Source organism: Grus americana, chromosome 1 (assembly GCF_028858705.1).
Source record: "Grus americana isolate bGruAme1 chromosome 1, bGruAme1.mat, whole genome shotgun sequence".
In the NCBI taxonomy this organism is placed as follows: Eukaryota; Metazoa; Chordata; class Aves; order Gruiformes; family Gruidae; genus Grus; species Grus americana.
In genome coordinates, this window is record NC_072852.1 from 112,171,044 (window position 1) to 112,192,950 (window position 21,907).

At 34.2% G+C, this 21,907-nt stretch overlaps 1 protein-coding gene across 1 annotated transcript in view; it reads left to right on the forward strand.

The window, feature by feature from the left end:
- NCAM2 (neural cell adhesion molecule 2) overlaps nucleotides 1-21,907 on the forward strand; it is a 317,334-nt gene that overhangs the window by 239,911 nt on the left and 55,516 nt on the right. Inside the window, exons 10-12 of the mRNA XM_054812538.1 lie at nucleotides 158-345; nucleotides 1,758-1,854; nucleotides 12,212-12,385. Coding sequence (XP_054668513.1) covers nucleotides 158-345; nucleotides 1,758-1,854; nucleotides 12,212-12,385 — 459 coding nt within the window. The remainder of the gene's footprint in view (nucleotides 1-157; nucleotides 346-1,757; nucleotides 1,855-12,211; nucleotides 12,386-21,907) is intronic.

The following is a 21,907-nucleotide window of genomic DNA, read 5'->3' on the forward strand; positions in this document are numbered from 1 at the left end:
CTCAAGAAACTCAAGGTCGAATACTGATATTATCATGGTCCATAATAAATTGATACAGCAATCAACTGAAATTTCTATGTGAACATGAATGCTTGGATAGGGGTATATGGCTTATTTTACTAAAACAGTTAATATATTTGTGTATTCTTTTTTCCAGATGCTCCAACATTTGTGTCAAATCAAACCATGTATTACTCTTGGGAAGGCAATCCCATCAATATAAGCTGTGAAGTGCTAGCAAATCCATCTGCCTCAGTTCAGTGGAGAAGAGGAAAATTAGTTTTACCAATAAAAAATACAACACATCTGAAGACCTACAGTACAGGGAGAAAGCTGATTCTAGAGGTAAGACTTAAAGTGGGAATCAATGTGGTGATATTAATTAATTTCTTCCTTAGCTTGGCACTATTGCAAGTACTCTACAGTGCATTTAAGGAAAAGACTTATAATTTAATAAGTAAAGCTCTTTTTTGAAAAAAACAAACAAACAAACTAAAAACCAACGACCATTTATGAACTGATTTATCTCCACGTTCCTTGTGAGCAGTTAGAAAATAAACCTCATTTGCATGGCTGATGCTCAGTTTTCTATCTGCAGTGAACAAAAATGTAATTTGCATTTATTGCAAGTAAATAAGTACATAAATAAATATAAAACTAACCCATCAGGTTAATACTAAAAATTAAAGTGACTACCTGATAGGTGCTTGGTATATACAAAAAGATTTGTGTGGCTTCAGTCAAGAACAAAACAGAAGGGTAAAGTGATAATAAACTGCAGTTGGCTTTTATAATAACTGTTTCCTCATGGAGGCATTGGAAAAATAAGAACTAAGCTCCCTTCTGTTATCTGAAAGTTACATGTAAGAGCAAAAACCTGAGAAAGGCAGAAGACAAAGAGTGGACTCGAATTATCCATTTACTTTATTAACTTGACTAAACAGTGAACGACTCAGCGGTAGTGTATAGCAAATCATGGTCCTTAATCATTTCACAGCGAAGTGTAACCAGCCCTGGCCTCACCTGTTAGAGGGACGAAGTACTGTCATCCTCCACAGGTGTGGAAAAAGTTGTTTTTCTCCATTTCTGTCTAGTATCAAGCTTATGTCTGAGCATAAGCTTCTCAGTTGCCATGGGAGAAAAGATCAAGAAGGCATAGAGCTAATCAGAGGGGAGGACCTACTTCAGATCCCGAGGAAGAGGTGTACAGTGCACTGAAAAAGAACTGTTTTTTTCCTAAAGTCCAAACAAGTAACCTTGTTTCTTGTAGTAGAGGATATATATTTAGAGACACAGTCTTACTTTTGTTTGAAGGTCATCTTTAGGGGTATTTTTGTTATAAGTAAAGCTTGACAATACAAAATATGCTTTACAGTCTTTGTAAAATATTATTCTTTTATCATCTATAGGAATCAGCAGTTTTTAGAGCTTTCAATATTTCAGTCAAAATATCAGTTTGTGCAAATAGTGTCTGTGAAAAAAATGTGAAGTTTATTAGATTTTTTTCTTGTTTTAAAGTGAAATTGTAAAGATGAACAATGTCACCATTTTTCATTATTTGATTTCTTCATTTGAATTTGAGAAGGGGGAGTTACCATGAAAAAGGGTGTATTTTGATCTGTATTTGGAGAATTTACTAGGTAGGGTGAAGTAAGAATGCATCTGCATATTGGTTAAGGAGAACATATTTGCATTTCTGATTTTTTTAAAGAACTTTGATTAGAAACTAATATTTAGAAATTGTACTTATTTTAAAGATTGCTCCTACATCTGACAGCGATTTTGGACGGTATAATTGTACAGCCACAAACAGAATAGGAACAAGATATCAGGAATATACACTTGGTCAAGCTGGTAAGTTAAACAGTTGTTTCCTTTTCTTTAAATATTTTTTCTATTTTAATCAAAATTAAGTTCAGACACACTTTTCTCTGTTTATTCCAATGGAATATTTGCTGTTAATTTTAATTCTCTAGAAGTTGCATTGCAATATAAGTAAAATAAACCAGTTCTCTCAGAATATGAAACTTCTTTGGATTTAATTTTAAGGCCTTCTGAAATTTTAAAAAAAATGGAATTAGTCTTTTTTTCCTTTGCCCTTACTACAGCCTACATTTATAACTGTATTTTCATTACTTCAGTGGAGAGACATTTGGTTTGCAGGCAGTAAAAGAAAGAAGGAATTAGGAAAGTCTTTTTTCCTTTTCCTCCCTGGTATTTTCTTGACAAACCAAGAATGACAAAAGACTGAAATATTTCAGCAAAGAATTTTTATCCTCATTTCAGTTATTTAAAAGCAGAAGTTGACCCAGAGTGCTAGACTGAATTAATTTAACCTCTGAGATGTTCTACAACCAATTGTAACAAAAATTCTGAACATTTTAGGTCCATCTATGGTTGTTTAGGCAAACATAAAAATATGACTTTATGTTTCTTCTTTGGCAGAAATAACTATTAACTGAGAGTTTTGTAGCATTTATTTCAATTATATTTTCTTGCTTGTTCAGCAAGCTTTGAGGTCTACCAACATTTGGATCTACATACGTATATGATGCAAATTGTTCCAGCTTTAATGACATTTATGGAGTTATAATGCAGTTTACAGTGCCAAAGGTACAGCCATACAGAAAGCTATACACCCCTTGTGATACATTGTTATGGACCATTTCCATCATGTAACTTTCAGGTCATACTGTACTGCCAGACTGGCTGATACATATTAAAGGGGACAGGTAGAAATAAGGTCTTGTATATTTATTTTTTTTAAGTAGGAGTTGTGTATTTTTAATGATCTTGAATGTCTCAGCTGTAACTTTTGGTTATATTTTTTTAAAATAAGAAAATAAACTCTTTGGAGCCCTACTAGGAGGACTGTTGGAAATGAACTGCTGAAATGAGCACATCTAGTCATAGGGAGGCTCTCTTACCCAGCCTGGTGTTTTAATTTTATAGTTTTGCTCAACAGGGTAATTATTTTCTTTTGGTGTCTCAGGAGTTATAAAAAAAAGTTGTTTATTAAGAAATTTCTAAAAAAGTTATACACAGCATTGAAAGTTTTTCCCATTACCTTTAAAGGATGGATTACTAGCTCACATCTTTACCATCAATACTATACTATTGTCTTTTGGTTTTGAACAGTGGTCAAAAGAGCTGAACATTCTAAAATAGGAAAATGTCTGTTTTTATTGAGAAAGCAGCAGATTTCTATGTGGCACAATTTTACATCATCCAGAAGCTCCATTCCCCTTCATTTTACAATTTTTTTTTTTTAGTATTAGCTGTGTTGCAAATCTGATCTTCCTTTGACAGCTACATGCGACTAATGAGAAATATATTACTTCTTCCTTTTGAATATAACCATCCTTTGTCCCGGCTAAGTCCTAATTTCATACAATGCATTCTTTACTTTCCACCTTACAAAACTCTCCCCAACATAAGGACTCACACAATCTAATTCAAACCTAGAATAATTTTATTTTTGGTGAAAAGAAATTCCAGAAGAGAACAGTTTGTAGAATCTTCAGTCATGTTGGTGATCATTTACCTGGTTGATCCCATTTATTTCAATGGAATTACTTGAACAATTGAGTTTCTGTAATAAAGTTAAAATTATGACTGTAGCAGCTCATCAGTACTACCTGTGGCATTAAATATGGAAAGTGAATACTCCATGACGTTCAAAATTGAAGTAGTAATAGAAAAGCTCTAAACTTTAAGGAAAAACAAAATTAATTTCTATACCAACCAATTTTCTATACCAATCTCAAGACTTGTAGGAAGTTAGCATATTACTTTTGCCATCCTTTAATTTAGGAAGTAGATTTAGCCCTCTCAAAATCTCAGTCTTTTCTAGATACTCATGACTGGCATAGGATTTGCAGAGCTGTGTTAAATTCATCAAACAAAAGGACTGTACATAACCCTCTGATTTTAGTCAGTTACATCTATTTCTCTTCAGTAGCGTGCTTTCTCTTTGGGGCAACACGGGCATCTGATGCTTCGACAGCACAACTGGTTCTGTCTGTCCTGCTGGGCTAGGTGCTACACTGGTCTCTGGAGTATCATCTCTTAAGATTTGTTACGTGTAAGGCTTCACTGGAAGGGAAAAGAAGTACAAGTACAATGTGAAAGCTGCTAGAATAATTTCTCAGTTTCTCTCAAAACCAGAAGACTTGCCACTAGAAGTCTTTCTTAAAGCTGTGAACATAAATGATAGGAAAGGGAAGGAATCACTCTTGTGTCTTACTTCTCAGGACAGAAAAAGATGAGAAAATAGAACAATAATGCCAGTGAAAACAGAGGAACTCAGGTTATGGTTATAGCTGTGCACTCTTTTTTCATATAGATGTATATACATATCAGAGCATCTCAGCAGATATATCTACTGATTTAGATTTGCAAAACAGTATCCCATCACAATGCATGATACTGCATGATTATTTTAGCTATGTATTTCTCTTCTCGTTTATAAATAATTAATTTCAATACAAAGTAATTTTCATTATTAATTGAAAAAGAACATGATATTTTGATTATGCATTGTATTCCAGCAAATTCTCACATGAGAGCCCTGGAAATGCAAGTGAGAGCAAATAACTCCATACAAGCTATAATCCTGTTTTGACTTTTTAATACAGCTATATTAGAGATGTTACTGATGCCAGTTTTTCAAACAGCTTACTATTCTCTAATTTTGCAAGTTTGCTTAACATTTTTCAGTTAACTCTTCAGAAAACTTGATGAACACTTCAAAAAATATGTATTTGAGTTATACCCTGATTTACTTTTTTATGTTTATATCTAGTAAATAGGTAATGAATAAGGAATTATGGGAAATTATGTAAAGCATGAGCTCTATAGGGACATTCTATATAATGTTATGAAATGCAGAAAATAGAACACACTCAAATTTTGTAGTAACAATAATGAACAGGTGTCCTTAACATAAGCCATTTGTAGTGCAGTGGGGGCTGAAAACACTGGGTTTGGGGGTGTCAGGGCTCTATTATGCTAGGCACTACTTACACTACTGTAATAATATTCAGTATCCTGAAAGATTGACATTTTTAGCATTTGCATCTAAATAGATTTTTGGGGAAAAACCAGCAAATAACAAATGTAGTTCGCTGTTACAAGTTTTGCACTTAAACTAGCATCAGCTGGAAGTGAAAAACAACCAGGGAAGCTGAGGGTAAAACCATCACAATAATTACAGGTATAAAATGTCAAATGCAGCTTTCTCCTTAATTTCACTACCTCTGTTGCTTTATTTTGATAGATTAGGAAGCCCTAATGATTGATATTTTTCATATAAAAGCATATAAATTTTTTTCATGCATTTCAATAAAGCTTGCATTTCCTTCTGGCTTTGACTGTAAATACTAATGCTGGGGTGTGGCATACTTTCACAAAGGCTCTGTCAGCGAAAAAAAAAATACTGTTTCTAGTTGGGAGACAGTATTAAGCAAAGTATGCTGCTAGAGTAAATTCTACATATGATGATAATTTTACTGAACTGTTTTCTCTTAAAATTCTGCAGGAATGACTTGTTGCTTCATGTTTTGTTCCGGTTTTCTGCTTTGCTGGTTTTCAGCAGAATCAAACTACCCTTTTTTAATTTACTACTAGTTAAAAAGTGATCATACTGTCACAATGCCATTATCTTTATTTCTGTTGCCCTCCTTAACAAATTAGATTTATCGATGATAGAAAAAGATTTCTTTCAGAATTTAGATGCAGTTTGCAACCATACCATTTTGTATGACAGGAAAACTATACCTGTTCATTCAAATTATACAGAGCTACTGGATCAGCCTGAATTCCAGACACTTTCATTTAAACCTTTCAAAACAATTGAAGAACTGCACAGCCTATTTAAGATTTCACACTGAAAGGTGCTGGCCGTTACTGGTAAATGCTGAGAACTTCAGCGCTTTTTGAAAGCTTCATCAGATGTGCTCACCACCTGACTTATGGTGATCAACTCTTAAAAATACCACTTGGTTGACATCCTCCTTTTTCATTGCTTAAGCATTTAAATTGCTGTGTGAGCAACATGTAGAATGCGAAAAGAACCACAGTCTTTTTCATTTCTTGCCACTGCAAATTAATTGCTTAATGTCACAACCACAACTTTTATTTTAGAAGTCTACTTATACTACGTTTTTTCTCTACGACAGGCTTAGCCATTTGTAAGCCAGGTGAGCTTGGCAGATTGTCTCAATGGCGTTCAGAGCCTGAGGTGAACAGAGATATTCCTAGATTTGACCAGATCTAGTTTAGTCATAGTTTATGTGAAATATCAGTCTGCAGGGAGATGATACTAACTAGCAAAGCATTTTTCCTTTTTGTTGAGATCTAAGTATCATTACTTTAAAATGTTTTTGTATAGATAAATAGAAAATTGTATGGCCATCAGTGGTCTACGACTATGTCATTGGAATCGATAATTCATGATTTTAAAATGGTAAATGTTAAGGTTGTGACATAGAGTTAAACTGAATTTTTCAAGTAATTTTTTCTTTGAATATTAATGTGTATTTTGCACATAGCAGTGTACAGCCGGACTGAATCCAAAGCCCCTAAAAAGTAAACCCTGATTGACCTCTAAGGCTCTCATGGCCTTACTCATCCTAGACTTCCCTTTCCCCTTCATTCTTCTGTTGTGGGATGGCAAAGGGGTTAAAAGTTCAGACAAATAGTCTGATTCACCTTTTTACCTCAGTCTCTCTTTCAGTCTTTGCACCCAGAAGGATACTTTCATTTTTGATGAAAGCTGAGATTCTGATGTCACCTGGAACTGCAGCTCAGCACAAAGTGACTAAGCGTTAACAGGATCAACTGCTGGCAGAAACCATACTAATAGGCAGTGAACATAGTCTACAAACTAGCTACATCATATAATTCTGATGATGAATTTCAAACTTGTCTTGCCAAATCACCTCTATTATATGTATTGCACAGTATACTATAGAACATCAAGGACTTTACAGCACTTAGAGGTGGTGACATAGAACAATATTTAAGAAATTAGAGATGCTATATCTGTTTCCTTTCTACAGCAATATTACAGGGGATTAAAAAGCAAAATTAAAATACATTCTATGAGGTCATTAGATATTGAGAATTCCCATGCCACTTAATTAAATGTACTTTAAGCATCCTGTATACACAGAAAGTCAGTGAAGATGGGGAGTAATGACATCAAAAGCAAATTAAGATATGGGAAAGACAATAACCGAGCTTCACAGAAATTACATTCTGTAACCTCTTTTATGGGATCAAGACATGCTCAAAATATGATAAGGTTGATAACTGACAAGGACTGCAATATCAAATTTAACAGTTTACTAATCTGGATTTTTGGTGCTGACACTTTGGTGCTGGTTAATGGATGTTATTCCTTTTTTCTCTAAATATTTGTGTTTTCATACAGGCAAAATAAAATAAAAGAAGTAGGACTTAATTTTCCCTGGAGAATATTGTAATAAAAAAGATAGTCATGTTTTCTTCCAAGACAGTGTTATGGGATCTTACTGATTTTTTTTTTTTTTTTTTTTAAGGATTGTTAGGTTGCTTTCTGTGTATAACTTTTCTCTTGCTGCTGCTAAAATCACATTTACGTTCACAAAAATATGGGCAGATCTCAAATCTAGTGCTCTGTCCTAAAACTTGCCATTCACGTCTGTAGCAGTATCAGCTAAATGATTTTTACTAAAAACCCAAACAGCAACATATTTTCAATAAGTATATGTGTGAAACTATCAACATGCCTGCAGTGTTTTGCTGTGTGTGCATGTATCTTGTTCTCATTTATTATTTATGTATTTATTTGGCAGCTGTGGTCCTGTTTCCTAATTAATCCCTTATTTTTCCAGAACTCCCAGTGATTTGGTAAAATAAATCTATTGCAGTTTTCCCCAAGCAATGACATCAAGGCAAGACTGACACCTGTAGATTTAATAATGAATTTTTTCTCCATTCTAAGGGTGTACAAGCATGAACTATGTCATGGAGATCTTTGACTCCAAAGGTTTACTGCTGAGCCCCATCTCTTTGCCTACCATGGTCCCGATACTACTTACATTCAGCATTTAGATATAGTTACTTTCAGTCAACGTATATGACAGACGTACAGAGATCGGAAAAGCTACAGAACTACACCAGGAGCATATTGACAGGAGACAAGAGCTAACTGGAAGACAGATCTCTGACCCCACTACCTACTCTCACACCATCACTTTCTTTTCTCCATTTACACCAGGACTGCTAAACTGTTAGAAGGAAAAATATTTTCTCCCATAAAACTATCCAAAAAATAGCTTGAAAAGAAAACCCCCAGTGATAAATGGTTTTCATTTATTGAACAAGTTGGGTAATAATAGTAATAGACTTGAAAGAGCACTTATGTATCAGGGGACATAAATATATACTCATAATTCTGTGTGTACTTCTCTATCAGCTGCAATAATGTTTTTGGAATCAAACCAATACTACTTAATTTAGGCCAATATACCACAAAGTTCATTTGTGCTAACCAGCTTTATATGCTGAGCACAAAATACATCAAGTGCAATTTTACACTTACTATTGGGTATCTTTTTTAATTTTATTTTTAAGGAATACTTTAACATCATGTGTGAATACAGTCACAAACTGAACAGAGGAATAGACACTGTAGAAAGTAGTTGACTAAATGTCTGGCACTAGTTGTTTTTTTCTAATGACTTTAACTTAAAGGCTGAAATTTTGGTAAATCATCCCTTGTTTTGACAGCAGTATAATGGCAATGATAGCAGTGAAACTTCAAAGAAAGCATACCAGAATCTGTGCTATCACTAAGTGACCTTTAAAGCATAGAAAAGAAATCCCATACTTTTTCTACTGTATAGTCTTTCAACTTATATCCGTAACAGTACATGAAAGAGTAATCACTGCCCATAGCTAAACTCTAAGATTCCTTTGGTTGGTTGGAGAACCATCCACAGTTCTATCCTTCCAGATGCAAACTTCAGAGTACAGAACTTTGCAATCTAGTCTTCACTCCTTCTAAACATTGAGACAAAAGCCTTGCAATTCTAACATGAAAATCATGGCAATGCTCCAAATAATTTCAGCTGACAGGGGACAGCTCAAATGCTGGAAAGTTTAGCTAGATCAGCACCAGAGGGCTGTTTACGTTGCATGATCAAATTCATGCTCATTAGAGAGCTACAGAATTAGATTCAGTTCATTATGCTGCTAATGACCTTCTTTGGCGAAAAAGTTATAGATTTGCCTAGTCTGAAAGAGGTAGTAGGTATTTTATTCTATCTTAGTGGAATTGCTAGTATTTGTTTCTGATTTTGACTAGGAATGTATCTCCTGTTGTATTTTCTCCTGATGTTTCGCTCTTTTCTTAACAACTGATGTAGTTCAACCCTGAAAACTGCATAAAAGTTACCTACATGTGTGGGTTGCTTGGATTGTGGGATCCAGATTTAGAATAGTATTATGGATGTATTTCACACTTAAATGAGTTTTAAACATATTGCATTGTGCTAGTTACGCAAAATATTTTATTGGGTTTTCACAGGAGCTTCACTTTATGCTTATTACTAAATGGAATCATATCTTCATTTGGCAGAAATTATACTGGAATCTGCAGTAGAGAACATAAGGTTCTTCCTGAAGGATGTCTTCTTCCCTGTGTCATGTTTATTACAGTTAATCATACGCAGACATAAACACACAAGTAAAAGAGATCTCCTTAACATTTTTAAAGTCAAGAAGAGAGCAGATATGTAAATAACACATTTTTGTTTCATACCATTGACCAGACTGAACACTGAATTGCCTTATAAAAAGAGCATGCAAAAATAAACATAAAAATAGTCTGAAACTAAATATACATTCAACCTTAAGCAATTTTTGTTTGCTTCATTTTTAACACTTTTAACAACAGAACAGAAATAAAAGTGTTCAGAAACTATTTGTAATATCGTAACTATTCACTGCAGCTTTTACTTTGCAATTAAATCCAAAGAACATTCATCTTCAGTGCTGCAGAGCTGTATTCATCTTCCCAAGTGATTGGTATCCCCATGACTCACACAGTGCCATGCTGCTTTACATTGGCTATACTGGATTGCTTTGCTAACATTCTGACGTTGTATTTTTCCCACCCCCTTCAGAACAGTCACTTGAGCTAGGGAGAGGAAGAATCTGTACACAGAATAGTGCTTAAGGTACTGTTGCTATCAGGGAAAAAAAAAATATTGCTCTCAGCTGTAATGAAGATCTGGAGGAAATGGGTCACAAGCTGGTTCTAATCCTCATCCTCCTCTGATTTTAGGATCAGTGCTTACTTAGCAAGCAACTCATATAACTAATTCTTCTTCCTTGTTCATGGAAAAAATCTGTATATTTTTTTGAACATATTTTCTTTTTTCTTGATCAATTTAGAAAGAGATTCAAAACCTAGGTCTGTGTTCTCCTGGATGCATAGCATGCAGATTACATTTGATAGTGTTCTGTCTGACCATGAATCTTGAATTCCTTTTTGCAGAGTAATACAGCTTCAGTAAGAATGGTGAAAATTTCCTGCAACATCCCATAACCTCATGAAATTAATGTTTTCTGGAATAAGAAGGGATTTGAGAGTTTGAATCCCTCGAGCTGAGATTCGCATTCTACTCAAATCTCTAACATCATGGATTCATATAGTTGTGTCTTTAACTACAAGATATTAAAATTGTTTGTCCATGTAAATAAATCTATGCTGGTTTTAACCCAATGAGCACCAAGCGCTGGAGGTTTCAGGAGACCTGTATTCAGACATGCTAACTGTAAGAATTCACAGAGGTATGATACTAGCATTAAAACACTCAACTCTCAGAACTGTCAGAGAATTTTTTTGGAAAAATTTAGGTGCCCAATTATTAAAAGGTAATAGGAATCAGCCCCATTAAAGCACCTTTGGCAGCTGTCCTTTTCCTGAGAATTCATGGCTGAATATGTCCTTAAATACATTCTTCAATATTTTATAGACATTTTTGGCTCATTGTCATTCAAGTACCAATACTGGGTGAAGCTCAGAATGATTCTCTTTTTATTCCCAGCTGTCTGACAGCCTTTGAATAAAGACTACATTTTATGTAAATGGATCAGTACCAACTAACCAAATGATAAGTCTTTGGCTTAGATTCTTGCGTGTCCTTATAAAAATATCTTCCATACCGTGGAGACAAAAGCAATGTCAAATCTGTAAGCAGATATGCAGATAATTCTCAGATGTATCAGAAGATAAACTTTTAATGATTTTTCAAATCCCTGGTCTTCTGTTCACAAAACTAAAATTCTTCCTAGTTTTTTCAATTTTTTTTTTGTAATTATAATACTTTAAAATTTATGACAATCAGAAAAGTCGATCTTTTGTCTTCAATGTGTTAGTTCGGTCATACATTGTAAAAGTAACATAATGTTTCTATTTTTAAAGATGTACTAACACCAATGTTAATTTTTTGCTTTTGTTTCATATCTAATGTCTCAACACTTACACCTGCTTTATTGTCATAGTTCTTTTCTACTTTGAAAGATATGTGCTTGCTTTTGATTTCAGAGAAAATGTTTCTTTCAACCCATTCTGCAAATTATTTCTTAAACTGAAAAGAGAATAGAAACCTTCCATTAGTATTCCTTGCTAGTAGCTTGGAATCCAGTCTTTCAAAAAAAACCCAAAAATAAGGATTCATGTTTTCAGCTGCATTTCAGAGTTTCATAAAAATGGCCAAATTATTGCTACAGTTTTTTGTCATAATCTCATTTAGAAGAATTCAGACTCTGAATGATCTATTTAGCCATAACTGTTCCTCTTGTTAAATTTGCTTTAAAGTTTGTTATGCTCTTTTACATAATTATACAATAAACAAACTAATCTCTTACATCCGTCTATGATGAAATTAGCTATTAAAAAAGATCATAGTATAAAAGAAAGGCAGAAATGGGAAATATTTTTGCATCATTTTAACATACAAGAAAGTAAATGTGGTTTCCTTACAGTTCTGTATTAGAAAACTTAAGTTGTTTATCAAACACAAACATTATTACATTGTATTCAATATTTACTTTTTCTCCCTTCAAGATGCTAAGGAGACTTCTGGGGGTAAAATATCAAGTATTTAGGTCTGTCTAGTTGCTGCTGATTATTAAACTGATGTTTGTACTTTTTCAGATGTGCCATCGAATCCTTATGGGGTACGAGTTTTAGAGTTGTCACAAACCACTGCGAAAGTTTCGTTCAATAAGCCAGATTCACATGGAGGTGTGCCCATTCATCATTACCAAGTGGATATAAAAGAGATAGCCTCAGAAACCTGGAAAATAGTTCGCTCCCATGGAGTTCAAAGTAAGTATACAAAAAAAAAAAAAAAAAAAAGGAAATGTTTTAACTGAAAAGAATGTCAAGGGAAAAGAATGCAAGTATATGTTAACTGATTCTTTTTTTTCTCCATTAGTCTTAGACCAGTAGCTGCATCTACAGTTAATATTAATGGTCAGACCTCTTTATGCCAATCGGAAATCTTACTGTAATGTTGTAAAAGTCAACAGTTACTTTTTAGTTTTAAAAAAGTTTGGTGAATAAATTTACAATTACTTTGCATTTTTCACTGTCCAGTCAAGTAAATATGAAGAATATTTCTGAAGTGATAAATTTAAAAGACTAGAAATCAAAGAGGAGTTAGACTGAGAATGTGCATTACGTGTGAAGTTAATTTAAAAATTTTAAGTAAGCTGTTATGTGATAGCTGGAGAGGGACTGTTTACAAGGGCATGTAGTGATAGGACAAGGGGTAATGGGTTTAAGCTGAAGGAGGGTCGATTTAGATGAGATGTTAGAAAGAAATTCTTTACTGTGAGGGTGGTGAGGCACTGGAACAGGTTGCCCAGAGAAGCTGTGGCTGCCCCATCCCTGGAAGTGTTCAAGGCCAGGTTGGATGGGGCTTTGGGCAGCCTGGTCTAGTGGAGGGTGTCCCTGCCCATGGCAGGGGGGTTGCAACTAGGTGATCTTTGAGGTCCTTTCCAGCCCAAACCATTCTATGATTCTTTCTATGATATTTAACTCTGGGCATTAGTGATTTTGAGCTACTTAGTAAACTTTCTACATACCTGTTAATATTCATGATGTCTGTTTCGATAGCATATCTATAAAATCTTGTTTAACAAACATTAAATGCATTTGTTGGATATTATATATCTATTATCTATCTACTATATTAGTGGGGATGATACAAGAGAGGCCAGTTCCTTGCCAGATCTGTGTCTTTGCATTTCTCTAAAGGCAGAAAAGAGTATAAGCCTCCCCAGACAGATGAGTTCTTTAAGTACATGCCAAGGTGGGGTGTTTATACAGAATAACGTTAACAAAATACATTCAACAGATCAGTAATCCCTTGCATCCGTATTTACCCTTAACAGGCAGTGCAAGTTAAAGCAGTCCCAAGTCATCTGATTTATACAGCAGGAGGTGAATGATTTTGCAGTTGTCGGCACAGTGAAGGGAAAAAAAAAGTATCAAATTATCTAATGTGTTTTCTCTTTCCCTTTCACATCCCATAATCCAGACACAAAAATTCTGCCATGTTCCAAATTACAGGATTATTCCAAAGAAACATACAATGAACATGTAATTAACATATATTCAAAGAAACATATCATGACTTTTTATCTTTTGTTTTTCTTAACCAAACACAGTAACTGTGTGCATAAATGTAATACTGTAAATTATAGTAGCATTCTTTTTAGTCCAGGATAGCTTGTATTGCTTTCAGTGTCAGGAGATCTAAAGAAGACAAGGTGTTTCCTCTAGTTGCAGGGCATACACGTGAATGGACATTAGTGTACATCTTCCCTTCTTTTCATGTTATATTTCAGACAAAGTTTGAGACTTTTTTTCTCATAGTTACTTCCTTCAATGAATTGGCAATAATTTTCTCTGATGAGAACTACAGTATACCAAATACTAAAGCCAGAAGTGCCCAGTCTGTGTAGTAGGGTGCAACGTACTCAAGTGAGAACAAACCTGGTGATTAGAGTGCAGTTACACAGATGCTTAATTTAATTGTAAAGCCAGAACAATAAAAAGACGTCAGTGTTAACTTTGTAGAACAGTGTATTTACCTTACTCCCCATATAACTTTCCTGTTATTTCTGTTAATGTGAAGTTTATGAAAAGATTAATTGATGATTACATTAGGAAAGATGTATAACTTGACAGACTTTTGTTATTAGAGTTGACTGGAGCTGCCTTCTTCGAAAGTTCACACATCGATTTTGAAACATTCTTTCAGCATTACATATTTTTAAGTTTTATAGAGGTTATTTCAGAGATTTCCGCATAACATGAATTTATCTTCTTGGAATTATTTTAGTATAATATCTGTTTGAATTATATGGTAATGTATTCTAAAAACAGAGTAGAGCGGCAGGTACAAATACTTGCAGTCCTTATGAAGACCATACCACTGTGAAATAGATTGTGAATATTTAGGATCTGTGCTGCCATGCCTACTAAAACTGAATATACAGCTTCTTCGAGAAAAAGGCTGTATTAGTTCCTACATGCTGTCATGTTATTTCCCCACTTATTCCTTTTGTGCAGTTTGCCTGTTTCAGTTTATTCTCCTTTCTCATTTGGAAGTTTTCAGGGGATTTACCTTCTTTCAAGCATCTGCTTTCCTCTTCATTTCATTGTTCCCCAATTATAACACTGAGAGATTTTGCTGAAAAAACAAAATAGGTCATATTGGGTTTGAACATCCTAAAGGCACCTCTTAATAGTATGCATCATCAGAGACTACTCTAAGTGATGACAAAAACTAGTAAATATGAAAACAACCTGAAAAGTCATCTCGGTCTCCAAATAGATATGCTTAGTAAATAGATAAATATTGAGAAGGTAAACTGAGAGGACCGTGGACAATATTAAAAATTTATTCTAGATCCATAATTAGTTCATGCTGTTTTCTGAAATCTGTATTTGTATTTAAATACACAGAAAGAAAGAATACCTATGCTATTCTTGCATATAAAGCTTGAGATTGTATATCCTATATGTCTCTGAATTTATCTCTGAACTACTTTAGAAATCAAAAACTACTTCAGAATTTCAAGTATTTGCTAAGCAGGAGGCATCTTGATTTTGTAAATCTTGTTGGTGCTACACTATGTAATTTGATAGGGAAATCAAAAGGGACCTGGTTGCATTTATCATAAGTTCTTGCAGATATTCTGTAATGAGTCAAAAACTTGTTCTATTTGTGAAGTACTATAGGGTCCAACCAGAAAAAAAAAAAGCGTTACCAGACTGAACAGCCCAGAGCAGAAAAAGTCTTCCCAGATGGAGATGACAAAACCAATATTAATGTCCTTTTTTTTTTTAATGAAAATACTGGTAAATGTAACTGGAATCTTTCTGAAAAAGTCAACCTTTGCTTGTTTCCTGAGCATTCAGAGGGTTTCAGCAAGTTTTCTAAAACATCTGTTTAAACCTCTCTCCGTTTATGTTTTAGCCTACTTAGTGTCATAGTAGGATAACATTGAGATATCCTCTTCTAAATCTCTATTTTCAGTTCCTGAAAGAATTTTTAAAGAAACTGTTCGTAGCGTCAAGGCTTTTCTTTTATTCTTTATACTTTTTGAGACATTTAGGATACTTTTAAATCTTTTGAATGATAAAAATTTCTCATCGTGCTTTCCTACCATGCCTCAACATCATCTCAGCTGAGTGAGGAGGATGTTTATACTACATGCAATCAGTATCCTGTATTATGATTTGTAGCTGGGTCATCATAATTTCCATACTTGGTCAATATTCCTTAATGGAAACCGAATCACTTTTTTCATCTGTTCACATTGTAGGGACAGGTTTATGGCTAAGATTCAGATATAAATGCTATTTACACAAGGACAGTTAACTGCTTGCACATCTCAAGTAATGATGCATACATAATGCATAAGTCATAATTTTTTTCCAGCAGCCAGTGATAAACTATGCTGAATTTTTACAGGATGTCTTTTTATCAGACTGATTTAAGTCAGTGGTGATAAAACAGGACTGCAGCTCTTCCTTGCCACAATGTAGGTAATGTGTAAATTCCAAAACCATCTGTTAACAAAAAGAGGCAGAAAAACCTACATGCAGGAGAAAGGTGTGCCTGGAAGACTGTTAGCCTTCCAATACAGAGACTGTCAAGGCTAAACTGGGTCTTCTGGTCTCTCTCTACCATGACCAGAAGGAACACTGTAGCTGTTTTCATACGGTCACAGAGAACAGCCATAAACTCATACAAGGAACGAAAACTGTATTTTTAAATGAAACAAACATCATGGAAATGTGCCTACAGAAGTTAGTTTAAAGCGTTAATAAATGTTTAATAGATATTTCTAAAAGTTGTTGAAAGGAATTGCTCCTAACACTAGGAAGTAATTTTTTTCTTTTTCATAATTATAACCTAACAACTATGTCTAAAACCTTCTACAAGTAGGATTATAATTGTCTGGTTTTATTTATTTGAAAAATACAATAGATGCTTACCAAAGTTGTTAGGCATTCTTATGTAATCAATCATCCAGTAAATACAAATAAGTTTAATCAGAAAAAAATTAAGCAGTATGAAATGGATTCTGTGCAAATCTATGCAAACAGCCTGCAATTCTCCTCATCTAGGAAGAATGCTGCCAGTTTCTTCAAAGAATCCCTCAAAAGGTGGCTTTTGTCTCAAACTGTACGAGTTTGAGCTGTTTTCAGATCAAATTAAGGGGAAAATTCCAGAGTCTTGGAGCTGTAGCCAAGAATATCTGTTTCCCTATTCCCTCCCCTTTGTCTTCTATAATGAAGAAGATTTCATTTGAAAGACTGTGCTGATTGCAGCTATTGAAGGAGAGCACAGAAAGTGAAGCAATCATTCTGATACACCAACTTCACGCTATTTAGAGATTTAAAAGTCATAATCAACGTTATCATAGTTCACCAAGAGATCAGTGAGCAAACGGCAGCCTGATTTTTCTGCACTTCTAGGTGGTCTTCTGAATATGAAAATTGTTTTGTTGCAGGCCAGCTGCAAATCTCTGTACAGCTTCACTTTACAGTCACGGTGCAGTGGGGCTCCCTGTGGGCCATAATCCCCAGGGGAGGTGGGTGGCAGGGACAGTCAGAGCTAGCAGTGCCCTCAGCGCCCAGACATTTATGACCCTCTCAGTAGTGCAGGGAAACCCACTAATCTTGAAGTAACAGAAGCGCGGATAATATTGGCAAGGTTCATTCTCCAAGGGCAGTTTGCATCCTTTCAGCCAGACAGCTGGTAAACCCCTGAGCGTGGAGTGTTGCCCATCCGTCATCAAGAAGGGGATAACGACCAGTGAAGAGCGTTTGCCATGCTTTCCTCTGTAGACACAAAAAAATCAGTGAGAAGAAATAAGATACCTGTGCTGGGAAAAATTGTCTTACCACAATCTTCTGTGTATTTTTTTTTTTTTAAAAAAAAGGACATTCACTGATCAGTTTCTGAGTAATCAACAAAGACTTCATAAGAAAAAAAACTGCATTCTTTTTCCCTTTCAAGTAGTATTGAGTTTCCCAAGGAAGAAAATGGATGGACTCAGAAACTGTGAGAATCAGTTCTTCGGATCCTTTCAGTCCTTCAGAATGCACCACTGGAATAACTTCTCTAATAGAGGAGCCATCGAGGTCTTGTTTTGTCTTAACAGCATTATGAACACTAGTAATCCTGGTTCACAGGCAGCAAATAATGCATTCATAATGCAAGGGACTTAGCTTATAAACAAACCTAAAAGACTGTGGAGGTGTGCTTGAAACTTGAAAAAAATATGCTTTCTGAAAACTTTTGGATGTCTTCAACAGGCATACAAAACCTTTATTCCACGGTCAGTCTAACACAGCATAAGATGGGTATGGCCACTAAAATTCTAGCAATTTTTCCTTCTTTCTTCACATTGGTTGGTAGGTAGGTAGGTAGGTAGATAGATAGAGAGATAGAGAGAGAGAGAGAGAGAGAGAGATAAACATGCCAGCGGATCTTTCTTTTCAAAGCATTAAATATTTATATGAGAATGAAATACCAAGGAAAACCAGTCTCTGCATTTCTAGTGCCACTCAATTCGATGGTGGTACAGCAACATGGAGAATACAGTAAAAACCCAGTCCCATATTAAGATTACTGTGGAAATTCACTTATGGATTTGTGGATGGTTGTCACTGTCATTTTAGAGAGGAGACATAAACGTTTTGCAATTTATGTAGCAGATAGCCTCTCTCTCTTTCTCTGCTTGCTCTGAACTGCAATAAGTATTATTACTTCCCTATCTGTTCCTATCATGAAAGGGAAAAATGCATTCTTCTACCAAGAGATACTCATGATGTTCTCCTTCTGTCCTTTCATTAGATGAAAAGCCTTGTGATATGATATTCATCTCGTACACATAGCGTATTTCATATTTGTGATTGTTCTTGTGTTCGGAAATTCTCACATTGAAGACTGAATTTCTTTTTTTAAAAAAACTTTTTTCAGCTATTGCTTTTTATGTTTTTTTAGGAAAGGTTGGGTAGAATTTTAAATTCTTGTATTTTTTTAATTTTTAAAATTTAATTACTGTTTATATAAAACCTCAATAAATAGGGAAGACTTATTAAAAAACAGGTAAAGGCAACTCTACTCATTTCTTCAGTTTAGCAACATTTGAAAAAAATTCTAAGTTTTCTGAGTTTTTAAGGAAGCTGCTAAAGTAGTAATGCCTAGCTAATTTAGAATTTCTTATATTAGTAACAACTTGTAGCATCAAATGACAATGGAGAAGTGAACATGACAGCTTACAGATGGTAAAGGTGCAGCATCTTTACAATTACACCTTGCAAAACAGAATATTATTAGAGAGTTAAAAATAATAAAGGAGGAAAAAATTGTAGTTTAGAAGGGAAAAGTACTTTTCAATCATTCATGTTTTTTCTTTAAAAGTGTAAACTTCATAAAATAATAGTAAAAGAAAATACGGAACCTATTTTGAATAAATTTGCATTTTTTACACAAGCAGGGGTTTTTTGGTTTTTTTTTTTCTGAAAGCATTTGCCCACTGGTATATTAAGTATAGTCATGTTAGATACTGATAAATCTGAGGATGTTAGTCTGTAGCGATGCCCTAAAAATAACATACTCAAAGAATGCATATTCTGACACTGTTTTTCATGCACTAAATTCAGGTAGCTACTCAAAAGGACAACCTTACATTCCTCTACACTTTGGATCTTAAAAAACAAAAATGTCTTAAGCTGTATATTTTTCTGGGAAAAAAACCCCAACAAACCAAAACATAACATCTGGGCTTTACTAGTGTCTCTAGGTCTTGGTTTTTTCAGGAGATAGTCTACTGAGTTTCAAGTCTTTTAACCAAATTATTCCTGGACTTATAATTCAGCCTTTGTAGGATATCAACGTAAAATATTTTCTACAATAGACAAATTATATAAGATAAAGTTATATATACATTTCCAAAAACATGATGTAGAAGGAAAAAATACAGAAAATGAACATGTTATAAAACCTGCTTTTTTGAATCTATTTATGTGTTTTGAATTTTAATGGTCAAGGATGTTTTCTCTTTTGACATTTGAGATTCTTCTTTGGATGGCAGAAAGCAGAAGCTTTCTAAAGTAATGTGCAAAATATAATGTGATTCAATAATCAATGTATTACTCGTAAATATATTTCATGCAGCAATATCAAAACACACCAGAGATGCTTTACCAACATATGCTTATACTTTTTTATTGAATATTTTATTGAAGGAGACAATTTTCAGTTTTGTGGTAGCATAATCAGACTATGTACAAAAAGCAGTTAAATATTTATTTAAACGTGTGTTTTTACAACTTTACATTATAATGTCAAATGAAATAATGACAAATACTACAACCTAAGCAATGTTGAAATCTTTATTCTTTGAACAGGATAAGGAAATCCGTTGACAGGTGGACTACAAGTGGTATTATGTTACATATCTGAAAAATTAGCATAACATAGAAAGAATCAAAGGCATTTTTCTTAAGAAAAAAATACTAAGAACATTTGTACAGCATCTTAATCTGATGCAACAAATTGAATACTTCAATAAATTTAATAGTTTGGATTTAGCTATTTAAGGAGTCCTCAAACAAGCACTATTGCTAGTATTTTCTTTCAACAGAAATTTTGTTTTCTTTCTGGTTCTTGACAAATTTGAGATCAAACCTGAAATAAGTAATTCTTTGTAATTTCACATTCAAATCTCAGCAGGTTCAGTTAATTATTTTTTTTCATCTAAGTACATTGAATTTCATGTACTTCGTGAAATAATAGAATAATTTAGAAAGAAAGGGACCTTGTGGTCATCGTCTCCAAACCACCTAGGTCGCAGCAGGTCCAGCTTCAAAGTTTTGTTAGGGTGCTCAGGGCTTTGTCCTGAATTTTGAATCACTCTATGAATTCAAATTTCATATTTGGCCATTTGTTTGTGAAATTAGGGTTTTTTTTAAACACGGTCCTGTCTGTACTATTTTTTCACATGCATTTAACTTTTTTTAGGCACATTATAGTAGAGAAAGGATTTTCTGTTACCCAAGATAAAGTTTTTAAACTGCTGTGCTGTGTATTATGCCTGGTACTGATGCTCCTTTTACTACGTGCGTCCTTAAAGTTAGAGGAAGTTATGTACATGCCAATGTTGATGAGGTAATTAAAACTTGAAGCTATCTATCTCTGTGTTACGCTTTTTACTTTTAAATCGGCTATACCAGCGAGAAAGCATTCCTGTATGTAGGCAAATCTTATTATAATCCTTCTATCAAAAAATAGTCAGTAAATTTAAAATAAGGTCATTCCATTTTCTCTTTTATTTTTTTATAATATATATGGCATTCCAAGCAATGAAATGGTGAGTTTTGCATCTGTGCAGTTCAGGGTTTTGGGTAAAACTACCAAACTTCATTTTCTGTCTTTAAGCAGGACTTTGTGATAGACCTCACATGAGCAGACATTCTTTCAGAAGACTTTAGAAGTTTATAGTGCATGGTTTTCCACTGAGATTTCAGAAACACTATTATGCAAAAAGATATTCTTTTTTATGCTAAAATATAGCAATTACTGTATCTTCTTATTGTCATGGGGAGGAAATCTAACAGATGAGTTAGAATTCTCGTGTACTACATCTTAGGTTGTAGGATTTGTACTTCCTGCTTCTTTTGTGTTGAAGCATGAAAGTATGCACCCCATTGATTACTAAAACACTTTCCCACTGTAACAATGCTTCACCATTAAACTGGGAAGACTTTCAGATGGATTCCTGAGAGAGATAAACCCCATATAATTCAATAATTTTCTTAATGAGTTTAATGACTGAGAGAGTATATCTGTATGATTTGTAGATGAAACAGAAATAAATGACAAATATTTTGGTAGGCTAAGTCAGCATTCAAAATTATTTTAAGAGTTGAAAATCTTCAAGGCAGAATTTATTAATGTCTAGTGCAAGCTGCTAAAACAGAAGGAAAAAGACATTCATTAGCTTATTCCAGTGGGAAAATAACATTTTTAGTAAGTATGTGAGACATTGAATTCCTTGGCATATCTGTCAGATTTGGCTCCCTGTGACATGAATTGTGATCACATTCAGTTCTCAAATGACACTTGCTGTTTCTGAGGAGTGATTCTGCATTTCTGGAATGTCATGTATGTACTCCAGAAATTTAGAAGTACCTGAAGTCTCGGAGATTTTTGTACATGTTAAATGACGCTGTAAGTCATCCAGAAAACATTTCTGGGTTGTGAATTCAGCTTTAGAATTTAGTTCTCCATTTAGCAGGCTGTTAGGCAGGTGGTTT